We start from the raw sequence: 27,057 nt of genomic DNA on the forward strand, positions 1-27,057 counted from the left end.
TAATTACCTTTAACAAAAATATTGTTATTGGATTTTATTCGCGAGGATATTATTAAATATAATTGTCATATAATAATCTTAAACATTATATTGTATACTCTCAAAATTACAGTAGCATGACTAAAATTTAATATACTTTTTATTTGTCAAATGAAAACGTTTTTATTTATTTATTCTGTAACAAATACTCTACAACTTCACAAGTAATAGTGACCGCGCCGCGCCAAATAACTACCTCAATAAATGTGCAAAAAAAAAATTCAGTATATAATCAGCAATAATCAATATAATTAAATTACTTTATTTAAAATAGTGCCAAAAAATTTACATTAATTGTAAAGAAAAAATTATAATAATAGTAATTTCATTATTTAAAAAAAAACTTGCTCCTTTTAATTTAATTCTTAAAATATATACATTTTTTTAAAATAATTTTGTGAAGTTTAATTTTGTTTTTTTGCAGTTTATTAAAATTGTAAGTTCTTTAATTATTTTTTATTTAACATTTCTATCTTTTTCTACATTTCCGGGCCTTTAATATTTGATATCTATGTCTTTTCAATTCATTTTAATATAATTATTTATTAATTGAATTTATATTTGGTTTTTGGTAGCACATACTATAACACAATAAATAATTAAAAAGTAATTTTATTCTTGGTGTGTGACCACAAGTTTTATTATATTATTGTTAAAAATGTTTCGAACTTTCGTTCATTCTCAAGATATTAAATTAATAATTTATATTTTTTGTTTATCTTTATTCTTAGTCTTTTTACATTTTCTGAGCCTTAATATCTGATACGTTTTTTCAATTCATTTTAATATAATAAATTAATATTTTTATAATAATTAAAAATTTCCAACAATAGAAATTAAAAATTTTCCCAACTAATATTCTACTATAGCCTTGAATTTTATCTAGAAATATTATTTCCGATATAAAGAATACTTCGTTTTCTTTTATTTCAAGGGGTTCTAAGAATTTTTCTTAAATCTGCTTAAAAATAATATCAAACCTCAGAACAAAGTTTTGGTTATTAAATTCGCATCGTCCTTCATTTTATTTTCCAATTTCTAAGAAATTATAAAATTTACCGCAAATAGAAAATTTTGTAATTATATCTTTTTATGTAAATTGAGGATTTTATTTTTTATTATTTCCTAGTATAGGGAAGTTCTTGTAATCTGTCCGAAAATTAAAATCGAAATTTTCAGCTTATCTTTACGTTTCATGGTCGAGAAAATGTCAGAGTTTGTCGTGAATAAAACCAAATCAAAATAGAATATCTATTTTGATTTGGTAACAGTTCTACAATTTTTAAATTAAGCATCTGGTACCGTCAGCAAATTTATAAAGATAATGCAGCTTTGAACGTAAACAAATAGTATATACATTAATTTTTACTTATTTTTAATTATCGCATCAGTTTGAAATTTTGTTAATCCAAATGTACATAATGGTATCATCTTCTAGTCCGGGTGGACAACAGTATACTTTGTCATCGAAAAATACACTTCTAGAAATTGATGGTTTCATACACGAAAATTCTTGTAAGTGTGTCAGTTTTTGATGACCTATACAAGCTTTATTAGGTTTGATGTATATCCTTTTTTTATCTCTTTCATGAGACTCATTTCATGAGACAAAATTTTTGATCGGGCGTACGAGCTTCATTTTGATGTACCTACCTCTCTCCTTTGTTTTGAAAATTGGCAACTTGAAAACCACGAATTTTCTGAAACTCACCAGTTATCGGACAATGGTTATGCATATAAAGAATTGAATAACAAATAATTTTATATATAATAACTCAACGATAAGAAATGGTGGGGTCTACTGGCTGCTCGGACTATTTCTCTCAGTCACTCAATCAATAGTGATTGAATTATATAAAAGGATTTAAAATATAAGGGCTTTGCTACATTTAAATTACTTATTTAAGATATTTCTTTATCATCACTGCTGTCAAAAATTATTGGCTTATTATCCATGCTATATTATTATTTATTAAAGAATGGAAAATGAAATTTTCAACAACATATTGTCATTCCATATAAAAGACGTTCCAGCGTTTGGATTAATTTATTAATAATCGAACTTTATTTTATCAAAAACACTAAAAACTATAATAACAAACAATTAGTACCAAATAAAAAAAAATATAAATACAAAATTAACCTTGTACTAAAATTTATAAGTATTACACAAAAATTAGGTATATTTAACTATTTAAGAATGAACCACTTTAAATTTTTGTGGTTGTAAATTTATATTTTCTTTGTTTTTTTATTATTTTTCTTTTTGTATTATTTTTCGCCGTTACCTTCAAAATTTAGCACCCAAAAAAATAATACTTGGAACACTCATTAATTAATTTAGTCTCTATTTGTTTACTAAGGCAGGAGCAGAACTACCGCTTTCCTTTAGGACAAAATGCTTTTCTATAGATAAATGACAAATTTATAGGTACCTACACGTGACAAATTAAGAGTCATTTTTATTTACTCAGTTAGCTTACGCTAGAGGAAAAACCAACAAAAAATCGACATTGAACCACTATTTTATTATACCCACGCTTAGGACGAGAAAAAAATTTGCGGTTTCTGACTAAAATTAATTTTTTTTGTCCAAAAAATTGCTCACAAATTTTAGATACTTTGAATGAAAGCCAATCATGATTCCACAAACAATTTTTATTTTTATTTATTGCCTATTTCGATCGTTTCTACTCAAAATTTCCTATTTTGTTAACAACAAGGAAAATTGTTGTTTTAAAAAAGTTGAAAATACCTAAATAAATTTTTTTTTTAGAAATACTTTGTTTTGCTTTTGGATTGTTTGTGATAAGTTGAAATAAAAAGTCTAAAAGTTAATGTTCTTACAATTCTTAGCAAAATAATGTGGAATTAATTATTGAATAAAATTCCAATTGAAAAAAACTAAAATTTATAACAAACTAGCTGATATCCGACCGCCTCTGAAGCAGCTTCCTTTTTTGAAGCAGCAACTTTTCTGTTTGCTCGTATTACTCGCAAGGAGGGGATTATACCAATGTTTCTGTTTAGTGTATAAAATCTTGCATACCCAATTTCACCAACTAATGAAAAATAACTAAGTCTCTCGGGAAATGTTCATACAATTTTTATACCATGTATATATGAAATGTACATAGTATATTAAGTTTAGTCTCAAGTTTGTAACGCTTAAAAATAATGATGCTAGGAAAAAATTTTTGTCATAGGTCTTCATAAAATCACCTAATTAGTCCATTTCCGGTTGTCCGTCCGTCCGTCAAAAAGTAAGGTCAAGTTCGTAAATGAGCATCATGGGTCAATTGGATCTTGGGTCCGTAGGACCCATCTTGGAAACCATTAGAGATAGAACAGAAGTTTAAATGTAAAAAATGTTCCTTATCAAAAATTAAACAACTTTTGTTTGAAACATTTTTTCGTAAACATCACTGTTTACCCGTGAGGGCGCCAATTAGGCAGAAATTTTATAATATGTACTATACTTGATTATCAGTTATGTATGTGTAATGTGATAAAGAAATCAACATTGACTATGCATGGTATTTCAACAATTAACTCAGTCAATTGTTTGTTTTCACTTGTTTATTTACATATTTACAAACACAAGATTTTTGTTTTATACTTGATAACAATTTATATAATTTAATTAGGAATTCAACCTATTTTATTTATATTCAGACCGATCTAGTATTGAAATTAATTTTTCCTCTCATAAATATTTCTAATAAGTTGCTTGTTAGCTGTTTAAAAAAACAATTAATTGTTAATTATAAATTATAATTATTATCAAATGATGTAATCAATTGCTTGTTACGAGAGATATTGATATTGATATGTTTATTATTTTATTTAGTTTATAGTTTTACGTAACTGTGGAAAAGAAGACAAAAATTCCACCAAAAACATTACATAGCTGGGATAGATTTGACACTCCAGAAAATATCTTGATATGTTTCAAATTCCTAAACTACTTGAGGTACGAGCTGAAAACGAAAGCGGAAATAAGTGATAGCAAATGAAGTGAAGTTTATAACGAAATAGTCTTTATATTAAAAATTTCAATTTTCCAGCGAAGCGGGTGGGTAGAGTTTCTGAGATATCGCAATATTTGGATCGATTTTAGTCCGTAATTCAAAAACTGTTCGACCAGTCAACAAATTCACCCGATTTTTGTACTTTTTGGGTCAAAATTACCTTATATACTGATTTTTTCGAAATTGGATCTAAAAAAAAATTTTCGATTTTTTGCAATTTTTTTAAGGGATACATACCCTTTTGAAAAAATCGAGAAAATCGGAAAAAAATTGTTGTTTCGGAATTTGATGAAACTCAGTGAATGGGGTAATTTTGACCCAAAAATTATAAAAATCGGGTTAATTTAATGATTGGATGCAAAGTTTCTGAGATATCGCAATATTTGGATCGATTTTAGCCCGTATCTGAAAAACTATTCGACCAGTCAACAAATGCACCCGATTTTTGTACTTTTTGGGTCAAAATTACCTTATAAACTGAGTTTTATCGAAATTGGAGATGAAAAAAAATTTTCTATTTTTTGCAATTTTTTTAAGGTTACCCCTTTGAAAAAATCGAAAAAATCGGAAAAAAATTGTTGTTTCGGAATTTGATGAAATTCGGTGGATGAGGTAGTTTTGATCCAAAAAGTATAGAAATACGGTTAATTTAATGTTTGGACCTATAGAAAGTTACAATGTCAGCGAGACAAAAATTAAAATCCATAAAATTGTGAACAAAAAGGAGAATAAAGGAGGGCTATATTGTGATTTCAACCCCTTACAGCCGTTTTTTCGTATTTAAAAGAAACCTGTATCCTTTCTCAGGCTCTAGATGATCTCTGTACCAAGTTTCGTTTAAGCCGGTTGAGGAGTTTAGGTGTGATAGCGTAACAGACAGACGGAGAGACACTTATTTTCGCATTAATAATATTAGTAAGAATAAGGATTACAAATGTATAATCCTAATTTAATCACACTATATAAGTTGACTGTTTTTTGTTATTCTAAGTTATAAATACTAAGTTTGTTGTGATATTGTTTAATTCAAATTAATAACAAATTGGTTAAACAAATAACGAAATTCAATATTTGGTACATAAATTTCATTATCAGCACTTTTGGTTCTTTAATTTCAGCTACTCAATTTATTGTTTTAGTTTAAATGAATGGAATCATATTTATTTTAAATTCTGTGTAAAATTCTATTTCAACCCACAACATGCCAATAAAATTGTACAATTAGATACAAAAATCCGGTATCATCAATCAAAACAATCTCTATACAGAGTCGAACTGTAATAAAAGTGAAATAAAATTGTGTGTTTACCCATAAAATTCACGACAGGACAATTTTCGAAGATTGCTAGAAGGCTCGTGTTTGTTTTTTCGATAATATTCGGTGGCAACATAATCACTGTAATCTTGGAAAATTCATGCAATATTAATCATTATATTACAGCAAAGATGTGTAACTTTTTATACCATGTATATGAAATATACCGAGGTATACAAAGTTTAGTCCCAAGTTTGTAACACTTAAAAATATTGATGCTACGAACAAAATTTTTGTATAGGTGTTCATAAAATCACCTAATTAGTCCATTTCCGGTTGTCTGTCTGTCTGTCGTCTGTCGTCTGTCCGTCTGTCATCACGATTACTCAAAAACGAAAAGAGATATCAAGCTGAAATTTTTATAGCGTGCCCAGGACGTAAAAAGTAAGGTCGAGTTCGAAAATGAGCAACATAGATCAAATGGGTCTTGGGTCTGTAGGATCCATCTTGTAAACCGTTAGAGATAGAACAAAAGTTTCAATGTAAAAAATGTGTGTGGGTCTGTGTGTATTTTTGTATGTGGAATCATAGTGACTAAACAGATGAACCGATTTTAATTTTTTTGGTTTCGTTTGAAAGGTAATTTAAGGGGAAGTGTTCTTAGCTATATTACAAGTGCGACATTAGGATTCCGTAACCGAGAAATAAATAAAAAATTGGCGACGATCTTCAAAATGTTTTAAGGAAAAACTTAATTTAATGGAGATAGTGCTCTTATATATGTTTAAAGTGCAAGTTTAAGAAAAATTTGTCGGGGGTTTTTAAATTTTGTAAACTTTCACTTGTTTAAACAAACATTTCACCCTTTTCCAATAAATCAGTACGTAGTAAATTGTACGCGTGTTGTAAATATGAGACAATAATACCATATAATTATTATATATTTAATACCTTAATTCTAATTTTTACATCCTGTCTTTTTATACTTATAACTGTTGAATAATTCTAAACAATTTACTTTTGAAATGACTTGAATTAATTTGAACAATTGCACAATTAAGTATTTCTTCTTCTTATTTATGTTGCATATGGTTTCAATGTTAAATTTCACACACTTATCATTCAAATACCAATCTCAATGACGATAAAACTACTAATTTACTAGTCCAGACATTTGGTTCAAGATAGTAATATGATTATATTGAATATTTGCAAGTACCTACTGTTATTTTCTAATAAATATTTATTAGAAAATAATGACCTGTGCAATTGTGCACGTGACTGCAGGACAGCACCCTTTTTGTTTAATATGATTAATACATGCATACTTGAAACTTCATGAGTGGCTTCCTTTTGGTGGAGTCTACCAAACTTTTTCTCTACGGCTTTTTCCGAAAGTTCTTCGTTTTCAAATTAACGTGATTGCAGGACAGCACCCTTTTTGTTTAATGATTAATACATGCATACTTGAAACTTCATGAGTGGCTTCCTTTTGGTGGAGTCTACCTAACTTGTTCTCTAAAAAAAACGCAGCAGGGAATTCGTCCGACACTATGACCTCATGATCAAATTAATAGACCTATTTGGGATCAAATATAAATGTAGAATATTGACGCTCATAATTTGCCTATTCATATATTTACCTAAACAGAAACGCTTATTCGTGTATCTTATCCAAAGATATTCCGACGATGGGCTTTTACATTATTAGTAGATTACAATATAAATACTTTAAACCTTTCCTGACTTCCCAACTCTTCCACCATTTTGTTCCACTTTAGCTGATGATGATTTTAATTACGGGCCAAATTGTCAGATTGGCTTATTACTTTGTTTCCTTAAATTTTTCCTGCTTAGGATAAATCTTAATAGCTTTAAGCTGTGAATATTGGTAAATTCTTAAATAATATTAGAACAGACGCAGTTTAAAATTTAATTAAAATTTACATATTGATTATAAAAAAATTTTTTTTTTTTTGCAGGTAAGAACATGCATTTAAATCTAAAATCAATGTTATTATCACGAATACCCATTTTATCTTGGCTACCAAAATATTCAACGCATGAAGCGATAGCTGATGTTATAGCTGGAATAACAGTCGGATTAACATTAATTCCGCAAGTAATTGCTTATGCAGCTTTAGCTGGTTTAAGTCCACAGGTGAGATAATTTTTTTAAAATTATGATTTAAAAAAACAATATCAATTGAAACAGTTTTTCGTAAAAATCATTGATTTCATTGACTTCACCGCACGCTTTTTTTACTTTTTATAAGACCTGAGTATGTACCATAGTTTCTTGGAGTATTTTCAATAAAGTTGTCCGGCCCTACATTCATTATGTTTTTAGCGCTCAGAAATATTGATGAAGCATCTAAATTTTGGTATAGGTATTCATAAAATCATAAATTTATTTACGATTTGCCACAATATCAGCTCCAATTAAAATTAATATACATAACAGTATTGATTTTTATGATCGTTTAAATGTCTTTATATATTTTGTGGAATTAGTAATTTAATAAAAAAAATTTCTAAGCCTTTATATAGTCAAGCATATTCAGATAACATATCTTCATTTTATATTAAAATATATTTATAAATGACTTTTTTCAGTATGGATTATATTCATCATTTGCCGGTAGTTTTGTATATATGATATTTGGAACAACGCCTGAAGTTAATATTGGTCCTACAGCATTAATTTCACTACTAACTTATACGTATACACATGGAACTGATCAAAAAATGACTGTGTTACTATGCTTTTTATGTGGATGTGTTCAATTTTTATTTGGAATATGCCATTTAGGTAAGTACATATTTTTTATTATACCTACCCTTTTCTTTTGATACAATTGACATTAACAAGTCATCATGCTATTAGTAGTTATTCTCCGGGGATGTATTTTGACTGTTTTTAGATACACGATCCTCAAATTAGGAAAAAACTAAATTTAAGAAAAAACAGTCATCTATCTACTTAATAAAGAACCATACATGCCAAATTTCAGCCCATCTGAGCAAAAAAGAGCCGCTGGAGGCACCCAAAAGAAGCGTCATTGAACGTCCAAAACATCTCTTAAATCATTTTAATTGGGTTCTGTGTAATAATGAATTGATAATAAGGCACACTAGTTGACACTAGGTACTGGTCTAGGACCCTAGAGCATCAAGCCAGAGGCAAAATCGGCTATTAAACTTATAAATAATTATGTTTAATTTTGGAAAAAAATAGTATGTTTAGTAGTCAATCGTCAATTTTGATAATATTATCAAGGATTTTGCTGTTAACTTGACTTTACTAGCGACAGTCAAGTACTGCATTTACTTCAAATAAAAATCCAATAAAAATAGAAAGCTAGTGCACTATTTGCTATACAACCCATAAGGCAATAAAAAGTTAAATCCAGCACTGGTTCGTTGGGCTTCGAAACAGTGCATAAAACTATATTTTCGTCAAACATATTACTAAAAACTAACTAATAGTAAGTATACATCTAGAAAATTCAATTCTAAAAAAAGTTTTTTTTTTTTTTTTTGAGATGTGTAAATTATATATTTCATCTTGAAGTATCTAAAAAATTTGTGCGTTATTTCATTATCAAGACCATTATTAAGATATTTTTTAGATGATAGAAAATTATTGAATAAAATACTTCAAAATAGCTTCGGCTATAATTTTTCATGGTTATACAAAAAATGAAATTAGTTGACCGCTGAGAAGTCAAAAACAAAAAAAGCAAATAAATATTATATTTTGAATGCGTAAATAAATACATTCACAAAATTTTTAGCATTAGTTAATTATTAAAAAACCCAAGACAAGCATATTTCTATTTCAATACTTATAATTAAAAATTAATCAAGTTGTCCTCGAGATATTCAAACAATACTAATAAATCGGTGTTTTTTTTTTGTTGAATTCACTTAAAATTACCTATCTGGTAATTATTTTGTAAATGAAGACAAATAATTAAAAATTAATTGTAATATATATCGTTTTAATTAAATAATTACATTTAAATTTGTTTTTGTATTCATTTTAATTAAATTACAAATCTTTTGTTCACTTTTTTTATCATAATAGAATATGTTGTTATTATTAATATATTATGCTCAATGGTGAATCAAACATAATAAAGAATTACTTGGGTATGGTTATACTATCATCTTGTAGAGTTCCGAATTGTAGAGTTCCACTACCTACTTAGTGTGATAACAACTTTATCTCATTAGAGAAAATTTGAAATATATCTGATAATTTTTTATCACACGAAAAACATTTTGCGACAAATTCATTATTGAATGTTATTTTTGGATTGTGGACACCTCAAATCATATATTAAGACATATAGATAACAAAAGATTTTTGATTTTGCTTTTCGGGGGTACAAAACTGTCAAATAGAAAAAACTTTTAAAGAAAAAAATAATTGCGATTTTGAAGTGAAAACTTTTTTAGCCGCATTGAGCGATTATTTCCATTGAAAACACCGTTTGACGACCGATCACTGAAATAATGCTACTTTGGTCAGTTCTTGATTGGGAGATCGCTTAGAACATCGCTATACCAGTCAAGGCTTATTAGGTATATGTACTTTGAAGTATAAAATTGCTCGTATCTCCGTAACTATTGAGCTTTAAGAATTTAGAAAAAAGTGTAAGATGCATTTTAGACTTAAACTTACTCAAAGGAATCATTAAAATTTGACCATTTATTCGTGTTTACTCTATAGAATGTTGTCATTTTTCTGGAGGCGGGTGTTGATTTTTTTTTTAATTTATGTTCCATATTAACTATATCCCATTAACGATTACTTTTGGCTAATTTTCTTGTTTAATTATAGCATATTGTAATATAATTTAATGGTTTTCAGGATTTTTAGTAGAGCTTGTTTCTGTTCCCGTAACAATCGGTTTTACATCATCTACCTCATTAATTATTGGATGTTCACAAATCAAAGGCTTATTAGGATTAAAATTTGAATCTGAATCCTTAATTGATACAGTGAAAGGATTGATTGCTCATATACATGAAACAAATACGGGCGATGCAGTTCTGAGCCTGATATGTTGCATTATTTTATTAAGTTTAAGGGTAAGTGCAATAGAATTAACTGAATTTCTAATCAATAGTTTATATCCAATAATCCATTCTTTGAATTATCAAGCTATATCAAGCTGAAATTTGTTGATAGCGTGCTCAGTAAGAGATAGAGCAAAAGAGATAATATAAAAATGTTCTTTATAAAAATAATAAACAACTTCTGTTTGAAATTTTTTTTCCGGTCATTCTTTTTCCGATATTTCGAAAGGATGGCCAGAATGTTACTATTTTATTTGATATAAATTGTTCTATTTTTTTAAACTAATCTAATTTATAAAACAATACAAGGTCTAATATTCGACACTGTCGAATACAGAATATTTTAACAATTAACTTAGTCTATCACTTATTTCATTTATGATTTTGTTATAGAAATTAAAAGATGTGAAAATAACACCAAAAGATGGTAAAACATTATCAACCAGTGAATATCGTTTACAAAAATGCTTATGGTTTATATCAGTTGCAAGAAATGCCATGATTGTAGTTGTGTGTGCTTTAGTTGCATTAATTTTAGAAGCGAAAAATGCAATACCGTTCAAATTAACTGGTAGGTAATACAATAACTACACAATCTGTCTACTAAAATACTTTCATTTATTCCTAATTAATCAAAAACTTGTATAATTACAGGAAAAATTGATCCAGGTTTACCACCATTTGAAATACCACAATTTTCAATTGAATATGGAAATCGTACACACACTTTCACTGAGAATGTATCTCATTTTGGGTCAGGATTATTTGTCTTACCTTTGATTGCCTTACTTCAAAATATCGCAATTGCGAAAGCTTTCTGTAAGTATTTATTTGAAAAATGTTAATAAATAATTTAATTTTTTTTAAATTGAGTCTCAATTGACTTATCTGCCCTATTAATCATAATTTGGAATAGAACAATGCCTAATTTTTTTTTTAAATGTACTCAAAGTGCAATAAATCAACTTTGAAGCAGATTTTGAACCTGAACCGCAGATAACTCGAATCAGAGTCCATTTTTCATAAAAACTTCTTTAATTAATAAATTTTATTTTCTGAATTTAGCGAAAGGACGTGTTGTAAATGGTACACAAGAAATGATGACATTAGGCTTATGTAATATTGTTGGTTCATTTTTTGGATCATATCCAGTTTCTGGTTCATTTTCACGTAGTGCTGTTAGTAATGCAAGTGGTATTAAGACACCAATGGGTGGTTTATATACTGGTGCATTGGTTATTTTAGCCTTAGCATTTCTAACACCATATTTTTATTATATACCAAAGGCAACATTATCATCTGTAATTGTATGTGCTATTATTTTTATGATTGAGTTGTCTGCGATAAAACCTATTTGGAAAACTAACAGTAAGTCTAACAAGTTGAAAGTATTGAAAAATTAATTTTTATTAAAATGAATTTTTGTTGCCAGCAGAATTAAGTAAGGAATAGTTATTTAAATTCTTGTTTACCCCTGTGTGTCAGTGGCATCGTAGCTCCAAAATAGATGAATCTATTTTGATTTTTGTCTGTTTGAAAGATAATTTAATGCAGAGTGTTCATAGCTATATCTTAAAAAATGTCTATGTCAGCTCGGTTTGGAGAGATCTACAAGGAAAAAACCGCAAACAAAAAACTTATTCGTTAACCTTATAATAAAAGAGTTTTCCATCAGTAGCCAACTTAAGTAGACACGTTGTATATTACAATGAATTTTTGTTGATTTTGAATTTACTGCCCATAGAAAATATTCCATGATTACACTAAAATTTAAATTTTTTTTAAACTGATAACTTTTACGATTAAAAGGAAAAATTCTTAAAAAATGGCAATTTTCGGTTAAAATATCTACGATTTTCAGAGTATAAAACTAAATTTTTTTTCAAATCATAGTTCAGATATTATTCTATAAGACAATACAACGAATGCTGCTTGTCATTCATTAAAAAAGCTTAATTTTGCAACAGTTCTCATGTTTACTTAATCATAAATTCTAATTTACTTTCAATCAAATACAAGAAATATATTTGATTTTTTACGTAAACCTTATCCATAATAAAAATTTTTTTCGAATATGTAGCCTTTTTAAGTAGACACGCTGTATATATAATTCTTCTGCCCGTGTAGGTATATGACTGAAGTCCTCGTAAACGGCTGGACCAATTTAGATGAATGGCTTACTAAAAGTAGGTAAGCCAACTTTCGGGCAATACAATGTCTGCCCCTGCCGAGTCCGCTTGATTGAGTATACAAATATAAATTTGTTGCTTCACTTCTGATTTGCATATAGTTAAATCATTTTCGGTAGCCCTGAACGTAAAATATCTCTTCAAATTACGTTAAATATATCTTCATGAGAACTTATCAACAAACAAATGCGCTTGGTTAAATTATTTTACTGTAAAGATGGATTTTTATTTTTAACAGTCTCGATTTTTCTTTCGGAAAAATCCAAATTCCAGTCTTACATACCTATTTAATCTATTTAAAATATATTAAATAATAAAACACATACTTTGTATGTAATTACAACAGAATGACGTACAAAGTGGAAAAAACACAAAATTAATTTCGTTCTAACCATTCATTAAATAATTATTATACCTGCATAAATTAAAAATAATTTGCAAATAATTGTATTCATCAAAAGCCGTTCCGATTTGATGCTTTGCTGAAATAACTTTTTTAGTAGAAACAAAAAAAAAGCAATTACTATATGAACATTAACTTCAATCATTACCCACATTCCGGACCTAAAAGAACGTTTTTATCTTATTTTATTAAAATTAACGTTTCCTAAAATCGTATTTAAAAATTTGTTTTAGAATTGGATATGATTCCATTACTTGGAACATTTTTTGCATGTGTATTAATAGGTGTTGAACTTGGCATTTTATTTGGAGTTGCTCTTGATTTAGCGATTGTATTAATTTTCACAGCAAGACCAAAAATAGTAATTGAAAAAATAAAAGTAAGTAAAATAAAAATTTTTGAAATATACCATTCGTATGGGATAGAATTTGAGCCATACTTTTCAAGAATGTGGAGTCCTGGTCCCAAAATTAAGCACATAAATGATAGCTAGCGAAAATTTGACATCACAACTGAAAAGAATGGCCCAAAATTAGTGGGTTTCAAAAAAAATTCCAATAAGATCGGATCAAATTTGCCTGTGTTATGAAAAAATCAAATTTTTTAACTTAATGACGTCATCAGAATCCAAAAAATTTAATTTTGCTCTATCACATCAAAATTTTATCCAATTTTGTTAAACCAGGTATGTAATCCTACTAAATTTGGATCATACTTTTCAAATTTGTGATCAAAATTAACCTAGCTCTAATAGGTTTCAAGAATGAGGAGTCCTGGTCCCGGAATTAAGCACATTTAAGACAGATAGCGAAAATCTAACATCACAGCTTAAAAGAATGACCCAAAATTAGTGGGTTTCAAAAAAAATTCCAATAAGATTGGATCAAATTTGCCTGTGTTATGAAAAAATCAAATTTTTGAACTTAATGACGTCATCAGAATCAAAAAAATTTAATTTTGCTTTATCACATCCAAATTTTATCCAGTTTTGTTAAACCAAGTATGGAATCCTACTAAATTTGGGCCATACTTTTCAAATTTGTGATCAAAATTAACAGAGCTCTAATAGGTTTCAAGAATGAGGAGCCCTGGTCCCGGAATTAAGCACATTTAAGACAGATGGCGAAAATCTAACATCACAGCTGAAAAGAATGACCCAAAATTAGTGGGTTTCAAAAAAAATTCCAATAAGATCGGATCAAATTTGCCTGTGTTATCAAAAAATCAAATTTTTAAACTTAATGACGTCATCAGAATCCAAAAAATTTAATTTTGCTCTATCACATTCAAATTTTATCCAATTTTGATAAACCAAGTATATAATCCTACTAAATTTGGGCCATACTTTTCAAATTTGTGATCAAAATTAACTTATACTTAAATAATGGATCCTTATTAAACTAATCTAATTATATTTTTTTAGGATCCAGTATATGTTGAATATATATCTGTAACTCCAAAAGGTAATTTATCATATTTAGCAGTGAATCATGTTCGTAATTCTGTTACAAAACTTAATGAATGTTTACCAATCGTATTAAATGGTCATTATATGGAACATGGAGATTTCTCTACATCACAGGTAACAGAAATCTATTGGTCAATTTGATATTTTTATAAAAATTTAAAAATTTAACTATAAATAATTAATTTTTATTAGGGATTAAATGCGTTAGCAGGTGATTTAGAAAAAATTGGACGTATCATAATATTTTATGATTTTAAGCCACAACTTTTGAAACAATTGAATGCTGGATCAAATTTCAAACATTTAGCAGCGAACACAGAAAGTGGTTTGAATACAATCTTACAAGGTAAGCCTACTACATCGATTGAGTACAAATTCAATATACCCAAAGTTATTGAAATAAATAAAACGATACTCAAAATAAAATTGTACATATCGATATTTTAATCACAGCGCAGTCATCGTCAGTAGCTAAATTTATTCATATAACACGTTACAAATATTTTTATCCCTTTCACAGTCTGAAAGACTCTCAACATGAAATAGACCTTTTTTTGCTAGTTAAGACTTTGATTTACGTTCAAGGGGGTTTTTGAGATCGCTGATTTCGAATTTTCAGCCAAAATGTTTAATTTCTTACCCCTCCCCCTAATTAGACCCCCACATAAGTAGATCCTGTAAGAAATAATATCATTTTTTTATACCAATTTGATCTTGAATTAATAATCAAATTGATTCAATTTTCACCCCCTTTAGCTACACGCGGGGGCTTAAACTAAAAAGTTAATTTAGTCTAACTTTATAGCTTATTTATTATTATTATTTAACTTTTTTTCAGATTTGAATGCAGAAAAAAGAATTAGTGCAACTTCACCTGTATGAAACTTTCAAAGAATTAACAACTTTGTTAGAAAGACGGTTAACAGAACTCATTACCTCGTAAAACGGCCTATGGACTGTACCAAATATTCAAATGTAATTGAATTGGTCTGATGATGAAAGCTAGATGGAACAAAATCTTTTTACTTTTCAACTACCTAGAAATATTGATACTTCCATAACTTTTAAGAATTGTATACAATTTAAAAAAAATTTATTTATTTTTTTTTTTAATATTTAGGTGTTTTTATAAAAGCACATATAGGTATAAAAATGTTATTAGATAAAACTGCTATCACTCTTTTTTATAACATTCTTAAATTTTCTACAAATAACACCGTACACGACAATTTTGTGTTTGGAACGAATAGCTGTGCTATTAGCAAGAAAAGCTAATTTTCTTACATGAATCTCAACCATCTTGAGCCTAGGGCCTCGCAACTATAAAAGACGGCACTGCGTAAAGTGCCGTGCCAATGATTTATTTATTAAATTTTGCCATAAATGCAATAAAAATCTTGAACCTTTTGCTGTCGTGGTAACCGTTTTAGCGTTCGACTAAAGAATAAATGTAGAATTGCATGTGCTTTTTTGTCATTATTAATTTCCAATTAAGCTATTTAATTCAAAATTTAAAATTATTTTAGCAAAATAAAAATACATAAAATTAGTTGTTTTATAAGCTAAATTCTCACTGATCTATCTATATACAACAATACAATAAAGTGATATTAATGATTAATGATACCAGAATACTCCCCAGAAAACCATTTATCGAACATTATCGGCTTTTCCAATTGAATAGTGTGAATTTAGCTTTAGTTTTAACTATTTATGAATTTTTTGTAGTACTTAAGTTCTACATTAAGATGTTTAAAGACTGACTTGTTTTATTGAAAATAAAAAATATTTTTAAGCATAAATGATTTTTATTATAATTTTATCTTCTACTATCCTAAGTAAAACGAACACACATTGTAAAAATAAAATTCCTTAGCATACGTTTAACGTATAAATAAAAAATACTTTTTATGAGTCAAGCTTTTATTGTACTAAAAAGTAGTAAATAATTTTTTCTATGAGTCATTCACTCATATACGACTCTACGGAGAAGCTTGATGTACCTACTCAATTTAAAATATCAAGAATGAATCGGAGTGCCTCATCCACTCCACATGCCTACTTATTTATTTTTCGATTCATTCTTTATATTGAGCATCTCAAGCTCTTACGCATAGTCGTATAAGAGTACAATAAAAGCTTGTCCATTAAAAAGTATTTTTTATCAAAATTTTTAATTTAAGACTAAAAGAAAAATATATATATATATATATCTAAATAGCAAATATGGTGGAAGCGATGGGAAAATCAGAACGCCACTTACCTTATTGTATTGTCATCTAAACTAAGCGTGCATGCAAAATGGAATTGCAAGATTCCGCCCGGATAAACATTCATAAATACATCCATGTACACATACATTGCAAGTAAAAGCTTGTAATAACTTGTAAAAAATGAAAAGTTGGAAGTGCGTCTTAAAATGATTTTATAGTTGGTTAATTTTGATCTCTACACAGACGAAGAATATGGCCGATGTTCTATAAAACTAAACAGTATCTATTCGCACCGTGTGTGAGTTTTATTAGAGGCGTTTCCATGGTAACGATACACTACTTTAATTATAGAATTGTATGAATGCATATATAAATGTATGGGTTGCATTTATGACTTACATTGAAAATTTAATATTATTATCTCACAAATTTAAATAAATAATTATGATAATTTACATTTGAAAAATAATATTTGTGTAATTTGATTTCTTATTTTCACAATTTTTAATGCATTAAGTTTAATTAATTAGTGTTTTTCAATAATTTCAATTTGATATTTTCTATAACATTAACATGTAAAGAATTGCAAATAAGTCATAACAGCTTCCTTTATCGCCAAAACTTTTCACTGGAAACGCTGGCATTGATTTTCTTGTCCTTACCATGACTACGCACACAACGAATAGGATTAGAATAGGCTTTTTATTAATTATTGCTTTTTCTTTTTGGTAAGTATTTACACGTTCACCATATCAGATAGTTATACACATTTTTTTTTATCAATTTATGGGTAATTTAATGAATACTCTAATTATGAAAAATATAATTTTTGTTATCTAATAAAATATACATTTTGATAATTCATCAAATATAACCAAACTACGCCTCTAAAGTGTTTTGTAAACAATGGACAAACTCTTTTTAATGATACAATAAATTTTTTTTTCATTAAACAAATTTTCCCAAACATGAACAATTATTTAATGATAATTTATTGATTAGAGTTCTTGAATATCATCAAATTTTATGAAAATATATTCTTGATTATTTCTCAGTTAGGGGCCCCTTCGATTTACGTCATCAAATAGTACCATTCATTTGGCTTCAAAATCCATTTTGATTTTGTCCAACATCTTTTTTCTTATCCAAGAAATCGGATGATATAATGTAAATTTATATATATTATTCGTTGTGTGCGTAGTCATGGTAGGGATAATAAAATCGATGCCAGCGCTTTAAGTGAAAAATTTTGGAGATAAAGTGGGCTGTTATGACTAATTTGCAATTATTTACATGTTAATGATATAGAAACTGTCAAATTAAAATGATTGAAAAACACTAATTAATTAAACTTAATGCATTAAAAATTGTGAAAATAAGAAATCAAATTGTACAAATATTATTTTTCAAATGTTAATTATCGTAATTATTTATTTAAATTTGTGAAACAAGAATATTAAATTTTAAATGTAAGTTTTCAATGCAATCCACACAATTATATATGCATCCATTAATTCTATAATTAAAGTAGTGTATCGTTGTCATGGAAACGAAATTCACGCTCGGAGCGAATATCTATTTATACCCGTAATAAACATATCATATAATTAATTTGATTTCTTACCTTACAATTAGAGAATCATAACATAATGAAAATAAAAAACAAGTAGATACATAGTTATTGAAATAAATACCACGATACTCGAAATAAAATGAAGGGAAAAACTTTAATTTTTTTAAAGGAAAAATAATTTTACCATATATAGATTTAAGTCAAATAAAGAAAACATGATGAGTCAAATTGGAATTAATTTTGAGCTCTGATTTAATTTCAAAGCGTTAGAAACCTTACGAAAAGTAAATTCATGTTTTCTGGCACAATTTTTGTTGTACAGTGTTATCATAATTCATAAAAACAAAACTGAAGAACCCTGTCAGAGACAACAACATCAGATATATGGAAAATCTCTCCAGGTCTGAGTCTATGGTCACAACATTTGAGGAGCGCCAAAATATAAAGTGTTACTAAAATATAAAAGGAATCTAAACCCAAACATTAAGTTAATCCTTACTAATATATAAAGCTGAAAAATTTGCTTGGTTGAACACGCTAATCTCAGAAATTAACTGGTTTGAATTGAAAAATTCTTTTAGTGTTGGACAGCCCATTTATCTAGAAAGGATTTTAATGAAACTTTACAATAATATAACTCATTCATAAAAATAAAACATAGGCTATAATTTATAAAAAAATAATAGCAATTATACCCACCTGATTCGCTGGAAGATTTCGAAAACTAATGAATGGATTTTAATGAAACTTTATTATAGCTCATATATCAAAAGAACACATAGGCTATAATTTATAAAGATTGCAGTTACCTACCCGCTTACCTGGATGGATTCAAAAACTACTGAATTAATTTTAATGAAACTTTACAAAAATGTAGCTCATAAATCAGAATAAAACATAGCCTTAGATAGTGATAGAATTTGAATTCCGTTGATTATTTTGCAGTTAGAAAGAATTTATATATAAGTAGTACGAAGTTTTGATTAAATACAAGAATATAGATTAGAAAAATAAGAATAAATGAACAAAGGAAGTATGTTCGAATATTATCGATAAGTACTTCTAGAATAATTACAACTAATACCACCTCTTCTGGTACCTAAATATTGACAAATAAAGTATATTAGCATTTATCATCATCAACTGTTATCTTCATTATTTGAAAATTACTCGATAATACAATGCGTTCAAAGCTTTCCTGAAGGAAGTCAAAAAATTTGTAGCGATTCCAAAAACTATATACAGAGCTTAAGCGATGATACTTTCTAACAAATTTTCTTACTCGGCCTTCCAAACTCTTGGCATACTCCATGAAGTGAATACGGGGAAGCTAGTATATCGTGCCTTTAAAAAAAATAGATATTTATCTTATGATTTTACAATAAAAGCTTGGTTGAGTTTTTACCAAACAATTTTATGCAGATATCTTCAACTGATTGAGCTAAAATTTGTATTCACGTTTAGTTTGGATGACAACGTATTTTTATAGCAAGCATGACCTGATTTATCGCTTAAACCATATTTGATAAAAATAAATTTTCTAATTTTCCAGGCGCTCCCACCATATTTGATATACATGCCCTTTTTTTTAATTAAAAATTCAAATAAAAAATACATTTTAAAAGACAAGCCTTTATTGTACTGAAAATTAGAAAATAATTTTGTAAAACTCATTCATACATGACTATTCGTAAAAGCTTGAGGTGCTCTGAATCATTGTTGATAATTTTATATCAAGCTTTTACAAATAATCAGGTAAAGAGTGACTCCTACAAAATTATTTTCTATTTTTGAGTACAATAAAAGCTTGTCCTTTCAAAAGTATTTTTTTTTTTTTAGAATTTTTCTGGTTTCTTTAATTCTATGCTATCAAACATTTTCGACGTAAAAATATTGAAACATATTGTACCCTTATAAATATAGTATACATATTGATATCAAATTTATATTTTAATAACATTAAATTCGATTCATTTTCCAAACTACTGTTGAATAAAACACATATAAAAATGTAAAATTCGGCGAATAAAATTATATCTATTGATTAGTTTTTATAACGAATTTCAAAAATAATGAAAGATACTAATTTAAGAATACCGTTAGAAACAGTAAATGAGGAAATTGAAGATGAAAATAATTTTTGCAATTGTGATTCAAATTGTTATTGTCATAATACAACAACAACAAATAATAATTTTAATAATAAAAATTGTACAAAATTAAAAGATACGAAAGATATACAATCAACACTTTACGATACCGGTTTTATGTTATCGCCAATATTTTTGGAAAAAGGTAGTGATAATTGTACAAGAGATTTACATTTTCGTAGTGCTGTGTTTGCAACACCAATTATGGTTGTCAATCAAATTCGTAGCTCTTTTGAATCAAATAATAAGGACTTTTTAATTGGTGGTCATAGTCATCGGAAAAGTATGTATCAATAATATCTATGTAATTTATCTATTAGGTATAAGAGCTCATAACACAAAAAGGCATCCCATCGAACACCTTAAATTATAAAGTGAAAATGTCTGAAAAAACATTTAAAAAACAATACGTCCGTCAGATTAGTAAAAATTTGTTAATTGTCATTAATCATTATACACTGCATATACGAAATATATATCAAGGTATACTAAGTTAAGTCCCAAGTTTGTAACGCTTAAATCCATCTGTCTGTTCGTCTGCCCGTCTGGCATCACGATAACTCAAAAACGAAAAAAAAAATATCAAGCTGAAATATTTATATTTTACTCAGGGTGTGAGTTTGAGTTTGTAAATGAGCGACATAGATCAATTGGGCCTTGGGTCCGTAGGACTCATCTTGTGACACAATTTTTAACTTTTGAAGAATATAATTGCTATTTAACCCTTTTTGTTTCAAAAGATTGTATAATGTTTGCATAATTATTTTAAGGCATTTGCATTTCTGAACAATCGCGTTCTGGTTCAACGATAATACACAATTTTAAGCGTGCAAGTATCACTTCAAATCAAATTTCTGGAAAACATATTTGGTATGGAATTAGTTTGGGTACATTAATAATAATGACAACAGTTATTGCAGCTTTAATGATTTTATGGCGACCAAATCCACAATTACAAAACCAAGAGAAGACTGACTTTTGTAAGGAATGATTTTTTAACATTATTTAAAAGGAAAAACTGTACAAGAAAATATCTAAAATAGATTAAACAATCAAAAATAAGAGAAAATTTCTTATGATGGCGGGACAAGATGCCCTTATTTTCTATTTTAATCGTACCTATTGGGATCTACTAATAATTGGACAATTAATTTAAAACACTCGTAACTACAATGGTCCATTATTATGACATCATTTCGAAAAGCAAATCGCGATTGATTTTACTTATTTTGTCAAAATAGATATTCAAAGATTTCTACACCAGGATTCAAATTTAAAGCTCTCGCATGGCTGTCTCTCATTAAAATTAAAAATGATATCTTAATTATATTTCCTTTTTAAAAAATTTGACAATATTTCAGTTATTTCTGAGGAATGGTATGTAAGACGTTCTAAATGGCTAGCAAAACCTCCAAAAAATAAATCTTTTTTATCAACACCGGTTCATTACGTATTAATCGGCGCAACAAATACAAAAATGGTTAAAACAACAGAAGAATGCAAAAAAGAAATTTTACGAATTCAGGTATTATTTACTACATTCTATGTGTGTACTTATCTAGCTATAAAAAGTGTACCGTAACTCGACGGACATAGCTTAAGAGAGCCTCATTACTTTCGTCGAAAACCCAATAGTTAAGGAGCTATGTGCATTATTGAATTTAACCAATAAAGACTTTTTTGTTGTACGGGATGTTCTGCATTCGCTTTAGGAAAATTTCCTTTTTCTGCCAAATTCCTGCACGTAGCCTATTAACATGGCCAGCAGATTAATTGCTATTCAGTTTGCTCCTCTTGACTATTACCTTTCGAGGACATAATAGTGTACATAACTTTTTAAATTGGGTTTTTGACAAAAAATATCACTATACTTTCGACTTAAAATTTTCCAAAGAAGACCGCTCTGCTATGTCCATTGAGTCACGGGACACCATGTACAGACGCAAATGGCCACAAGTACTCAGGTAGGTATAATGTCATTATTTCCCAAACGGTTAAAGGTATGTCATTCCAAAATCAATATATTTTATTAAAATTTTCAGAAAATGCACATGGCTTCTAATGGCAGTGACATAGCATATAATTTTTTAATTTGTGGCATACAAGGATTTGTATTTGAAGGACGTGGTGCACTTACAATGGGATCACATACTAAAGGATTCAATTCTCGTAGTATTATGATTGCTTTGGTTGGTAAATTTAACGAAACTGTACGTGCATCAGAAAATATGTTAAATCGCATTGATCATTTTTTGGAATATTTAAAAAACGCTAAGCTTCTAACACCAAATTTTTTAACACTTGGTAAAACTTATATTTCAACAGATAAAAAAAGTCCTTTGAAGCATATTATACAAGTAGTCCATAATTTTACGAAATGGAGTCCTATGCAATATTACATTAATTAAAAATTATAACAAAAGAGTAATTCCCTGCTTTGAAAATCAGTATAGCTTTGACTGAAAATATTGAACATTAGAGATATTCCTGGCATCCATACTGATATGGCAATAAATACCACATGGGAATCAAATCCACTGCAACCTCAAAGTCACAAAATAATGTTAATGAATTTCTTTGTTTTAAATAGTGTCTCAAAATTTACTTTTCTTTAAAATTTTTTGAATTGCAAAGTTAAAGACTTGTCGTTAACAACGGTGATTGAGATTTAGTCATACAGGTGAAATTAAAATAAGCGTGTAAAATCAAGCTAGACAAATAATTTTAACGAAAAAAAAATATACATAAATTTTATAAGTTTAAATAATACCTAAGTGTATTAGGCAAACATGATTCGAATGTAAAAGTTTTTATAGATTTTCTCCTAATACTAAAGGCATTTAAGAAGTAACAGAAACAGTAAAGATATTTCAAATTAAACTATTTTTAAAAATATGTTCTCCTAATAATAATCCAACAACTTATGATTTGTTCACCTCCTTTCTACGAAATTTATTGTTGTTTTTAGCCACAGGTACATAGTATCACGGTTTATGGTACCCACGGGAGCGAAATTCCGGCCGGGTCGAACTAGTATACATTATTTAAAGAATACATTTTAAAATAAATATAAAAAATATATATTATTAAAAATATCAGAGATTATCAAAATATTAACATTTAAATAAAAATTAATAACACTAAACAAAATGACAGATACAAATTCTAAAAATATTGTTGTTATCTCACTACTCCAATATCTTCCCCAGTAATTGTTGTACACTCCGGTGATTTTTGTAAAATACAATACTTATATTTATATGGTAAACGATTCTCTTTTGCTGTATTTGACGTAATAATTAAAGTCATCTGAAAAGTATTCAAAATATTTGATTTATTATTATTCTTTTCACGTTTATTCACAGAATCCATCATTGATGCTTGAATTTCTTTCACCACACTCATCATATTTAAATCACCACATGTATTGTACTTTTTTAAAATACACCACGGTGCTAAATGTAGAGGACATTTTACATTAACTTCAAATGTTAATATTGGTTTGGTGGTAATCGAATGTGGACGTATTATTATGGCATTATCTCTTTCAGTATCCACAAATACAGGATTTTCATTAATGTTTTCATCATCAAGGTCATCGTTATTCAAATTAATATTGATACCACGGCCTAGTCTATTAACCATATATCCTGTTAACAAATTATTTTACCAAGTATATATATTGCAGTAATCCTTGCCGAAAGTCGCATTTTTGGGGGGAATCCCAACTTTTTGGTTACGGTAAGGATGGTAAAGTTTAAATTTGAAAAGCTAAGATGCTACCTCTTGGAGGAAGGCCGCCATCTTGGTTTGAAGGGGTGAGTTTGTTTTTTTGCAATAACTGCTATACTATTAATTTTAGCGAAAAAAGTGCAGCAAGCATTTTTGTAGAGAATAGCACTCTCTACAAAAAAAATCCCATGCGTTATTTTCGTAAGTCACATATTAAACAAAAAGTTAGTGCAGAAAGTCTCAATGATAGTTATAGACAGCATAACGGGTAATAATATTTGTCTAATAATTGTTTACTATAACTCGTTGTTCTCGCGCCAGAAGTTGCCAGAGTGTGGGAAGAACCTTTTTCCGTAATGTCGACTAAAATCACTGATGCGGGAGTGAAGGATGCGAGGGTGAAAGTGTAAATCTGTTTGTGATATGTAATATGTCCGCCCTTTTTCCGATATAATTTACGTCACCTAGAAGTGAAAATTGAAGTGGGCAGATGACTAGGTCTTGTCTAAGGAGTGAAAAAAAAAAGAAATTAAAAAAATCATATTTTTGTTTTGGCATTTCATAAATTAGGGTGAAGGAGATACAATTTATGGACATCTGTTAATAGTAAACTAATGAACCGATTGGTACTGAGATAATCTCGAGTTTGAGAAAGGACATAGAAAAGACATAAGTCTATATCCTAATGTGAATCTCTGTTGCTTCCTCAGTACTGAAACGTAAGGCAGAAAAAGAGTTCCGAAAAACAGAATTCATTCTTTCACAAAATTTCTTTCAGTAGATACTTTAGAGTAAAATAGCATTAAAAGTTAATTCAGAAAGAATTTACTATGATTAGAGTAAAAGCTAGTACCACGAATTGTTTAAAGTTGGTTCATAATAAACGAAATAATCGACAAAAAGTAACCAGATGCTAATAAGATTGGAATGAAGATTTTTTTCAAATACCTTCAGTCATTGTTCCATAAAAATAAAATTTATCACACATTTCTCCATAGCCACAATACATTTCAAAATTTGGGTGAAAATATTCAATGGCAAACGGTGAATTTTTTTGATAAGATACTGCCTCTTCAAAATATATAGAATTGTGTGCACGAACTAATCGACGTATTCTTTTATACATAAAACGCAAATCTTCATATATTTCCTCATGTGGTTTATTTTCAAAGTTGTCTATTAAGTTTAAAGCTGTAAACCATGCTCGTTCTAGAGTATATGTTATCTATAAAACCAAATTACAGACAAAAATTATAGTACCGGAACGTGCGATGACCCTAAAAATTAGTCTCCTAACCAGCCATATAATCGCACTTTGCAGGGAGGAAGCAGCTTCCAATATCCATGTCTATTTATTTATCAGGCTATCCTGATAGTGAAATGTTCGGACGTCGAAATATACAATATTAATTTTGTAAGGAATTTTTAGGAATGAATATTTTTTTACAATTTTAAACGGCATTTTAAAATATTAATATTTATCGAAATTTCTAACATGTGTTATGGAAGCTGTCTCTACGAAAGACAAAAGTTTCAATCTTTTGTGCAATTTACATTGGGAATTTTTGATGAGGTCAATGATGTATACAGTATGATAAACAAAAATCACATCATGTCAAGAGTTATTAAGGGTGGATATTTTTGAAATGATCACACTGTATAAAAACTTTTTTTGCCAGTTTGAAAAGTGATGGGTCTTACAGGCTTAAACATCTGTATAAGTAATCTTTGTGGGTTAAGTCGAATGTTGCCTAGTGATTCTTTCAAAGGATCTATTTTCAAGATATTCCCTTCCAAAACATAAAAGACTAATTTTCCGTTTGCTAATTCTAAACAAACACTCTAAGTTTTGAAATAGGATGATCTCTAAAACGAAAACGGAAAAATCTAATATAATATATAGTCCTATTTGAATCAGATTCACTCCGTGACTCTAAATTCTAAGGCACTTTTAGGCGTACTAATAAAATCAGAAATCTTTCACTTTTACAACGCAACCTCCCGGAAAATCGGAAAAATATCCCTCAAATTACATTTTTCAGTTCTATACATGCTAAAAAGATACGTTTCTTTGTATTCGAATCAATTTTTTGTATTTGTATCTTTTCTATTTTAAAATTTTCAGCTAGAAATTTAAAAAAAAAACTCACACTTAAATTACAAGTATTATTTTCACAAAGTTCAGTAACAACTTTACGTTCAACACCGTTAAAACAATCCAACAAATCAATAATTTTGCTTCCACATTTATCTGGTGTATTTTGTGACGTTTCACAAATATATTTCTCAAATTTATCTAAATACTCTTTGGATAAATCTTTAAGTATTGCAATTGTATTTGATATTTCCGCCATAAAATTTAATCTTATTTCACTACTATTTAAATATCTAAACAGAGCTTCAAATTGATCTAATATTAAACCAGCTCGTATTGCCAAATAATTTTCACGAGGTGCTAATTGAAAAAATGCATATCGCCATGTAGATGCTTTTATTATTTTATACTAAACAAAGAAAAATGAATATTAAAAGTAGATGTTAGGAAATATCTTATTAAACGTTTTTAATTGATTATAACATGGCAATAATATTGCGATCGTACATCCAATGCTTAATTTTTTTTCGAATTCCTTTTTAGGTTTTTCTGATTCTAATTTCTAAGTCATTGAATTTTCAATCTTACCATAGATAAGTGTACTTGCCATGAAGCATTCCTTAAACGTACATTCTCAGATTTTGATTGAAACGCAGAACATTGCTTTCATCGCGTGGACAAAGGATGGCTTTTTTTACTTGGATATAAATTAACAAAAACATTGCTTGCAACAGTATATTTCGCTATTTTATAATCGAAAATTCTTTTTGGGTACGCGATTTATTTTCAAACTGAACAAATGTGTTCAAACTGAACAAACC

The 27,057-nt window shown here is 28.2% G+C and overlaps 2 protein-coding genes across 2 annotated transcripts in view; both read left to right on the forward strand.

Annotated features, from left to right (window-relative positions):
* Nucleotides 1–441: 441 nt before the first annotated feature.
* LOC123295364 (sodium-independent sulfate anion transporter-like) overlaps nucleotides 442–27,057 on the forward strand; it is a 35,377-nt gene continuing 8,761 nt past the window's right edge. The window contains exons 1-12 of the mRNA XM_044876691.1: nucleotides 442–475; nucleotides 7,308–7,486; nucleotides 7,942–8,137; nucleotides 10,205–10,425; nucleotides 10,807–10,984; nucleotides 11,068–11,232; nucleotides 11,479–11,781; nucleotides 13,239–13,384; nucleotides 14,429–14,587; nucleotides 14,666–14,819; nucleotides 15,312–15,817; nucleotides 24,156–24,159. Of these exons, the coding sequence (XP_044732626.1) occupies nucleotides 7,316–7,486; nucleotides 7,942–8,137; nucleotides 10,205–10,425; nucleotides 10,807–10,984; nucleotides 11,068–11,232; nucleotides 11,479–11,781; nucleotides 13,239–13,384; nucleotides 14,429–14,587; nucleotides 14,666–14,819; nucleotides 15,312–15,355 (1,737 nt within the window). The 5' untranslated portion in view covers nucleotides 442–475; nucleotides 7,308–7,315 and the 3' untranslated portion in view covers nucleotides 15,356–15,817; nucleotides 24,156–24,159. The remainder of the gene's footprint in view (nucleotides 476–7,307; nucleotides 7,487–7,941; nucleotides 8,138–10,204; nucleotides 10,426–10,806; nucleotides 10,985–11,067; nucleotides 11,233–11,478; nucleotides 11,782–13,238; nucleotides 13,385–14,428; nucleotides 14,588–14,665; nucleotides 14,820–15,311; nucleotides 15,818–24,155; nucleotides 24,160–27,057) is intronic.
* Nucleotides 20,332–23,023, forward strand: LOC123295946 (N-acetylmuramoyl-L-alanine amidase-like). Its single transcript, XM_044877408.1, has 5 exons — nucleotides 20,332–20,407; nucleotides 20,486–20,692; nucleotides 21,180–21,389; nucleotides 21,771–21,934; nucleotides 22,452–23,023. The coding sequence occupies exons 1-5, from the start codon at nucleotides 20,332–20,334 to the stop codon at nucleotides 22,815–22,817; spliced, it is 1,023 nt and encodes a 340-aa protein (XP_044733343.1). The 3' UTR covers nucleotides 22,818–23,023.

This window comes from Chrysoperla carnea, chromosome 3 (assembly GCF_905475395.1).
Source record: "Chrysoperla carnea chromosome 3, inChrCarn1.1, whole genome shotgun sequence".
Classification (NCBI taxonomy): domain Eukaryota; kingdom Metazoa; phylum Arthropoda; class Insecta; order Neuroptera; family Chrysopidae; genus Chrysoperla; species Chrysoperla carnea.

What these genes read in the sequence shown, in the direction of transcription:
- LOC123295946 (XM_044877408.1), top strand. Translation starts at nt 20,332, where the DNA reads ATGAAAGATACTAATTTAAGAATACCGTTAGAAACAGTAAATGAGGAA. An exon ending in TGAAAATAATTTTTGCAATT is followed by an intron (nt 20,408 to 20,485) that starts GTGATTCAAATT and finishes CAAAATTAAAAG; the next exon opens with ATACGAAAGATATACAATCA. An exon ending in TGGTCATAGTCATCGGAAAA is followed by an intron (nt 20,693 to 21,179) that starts GTATGTATCAAT and finishes AATTATTTTAAG; the next exon opens with GCATTTGCATTTCTGAACAA.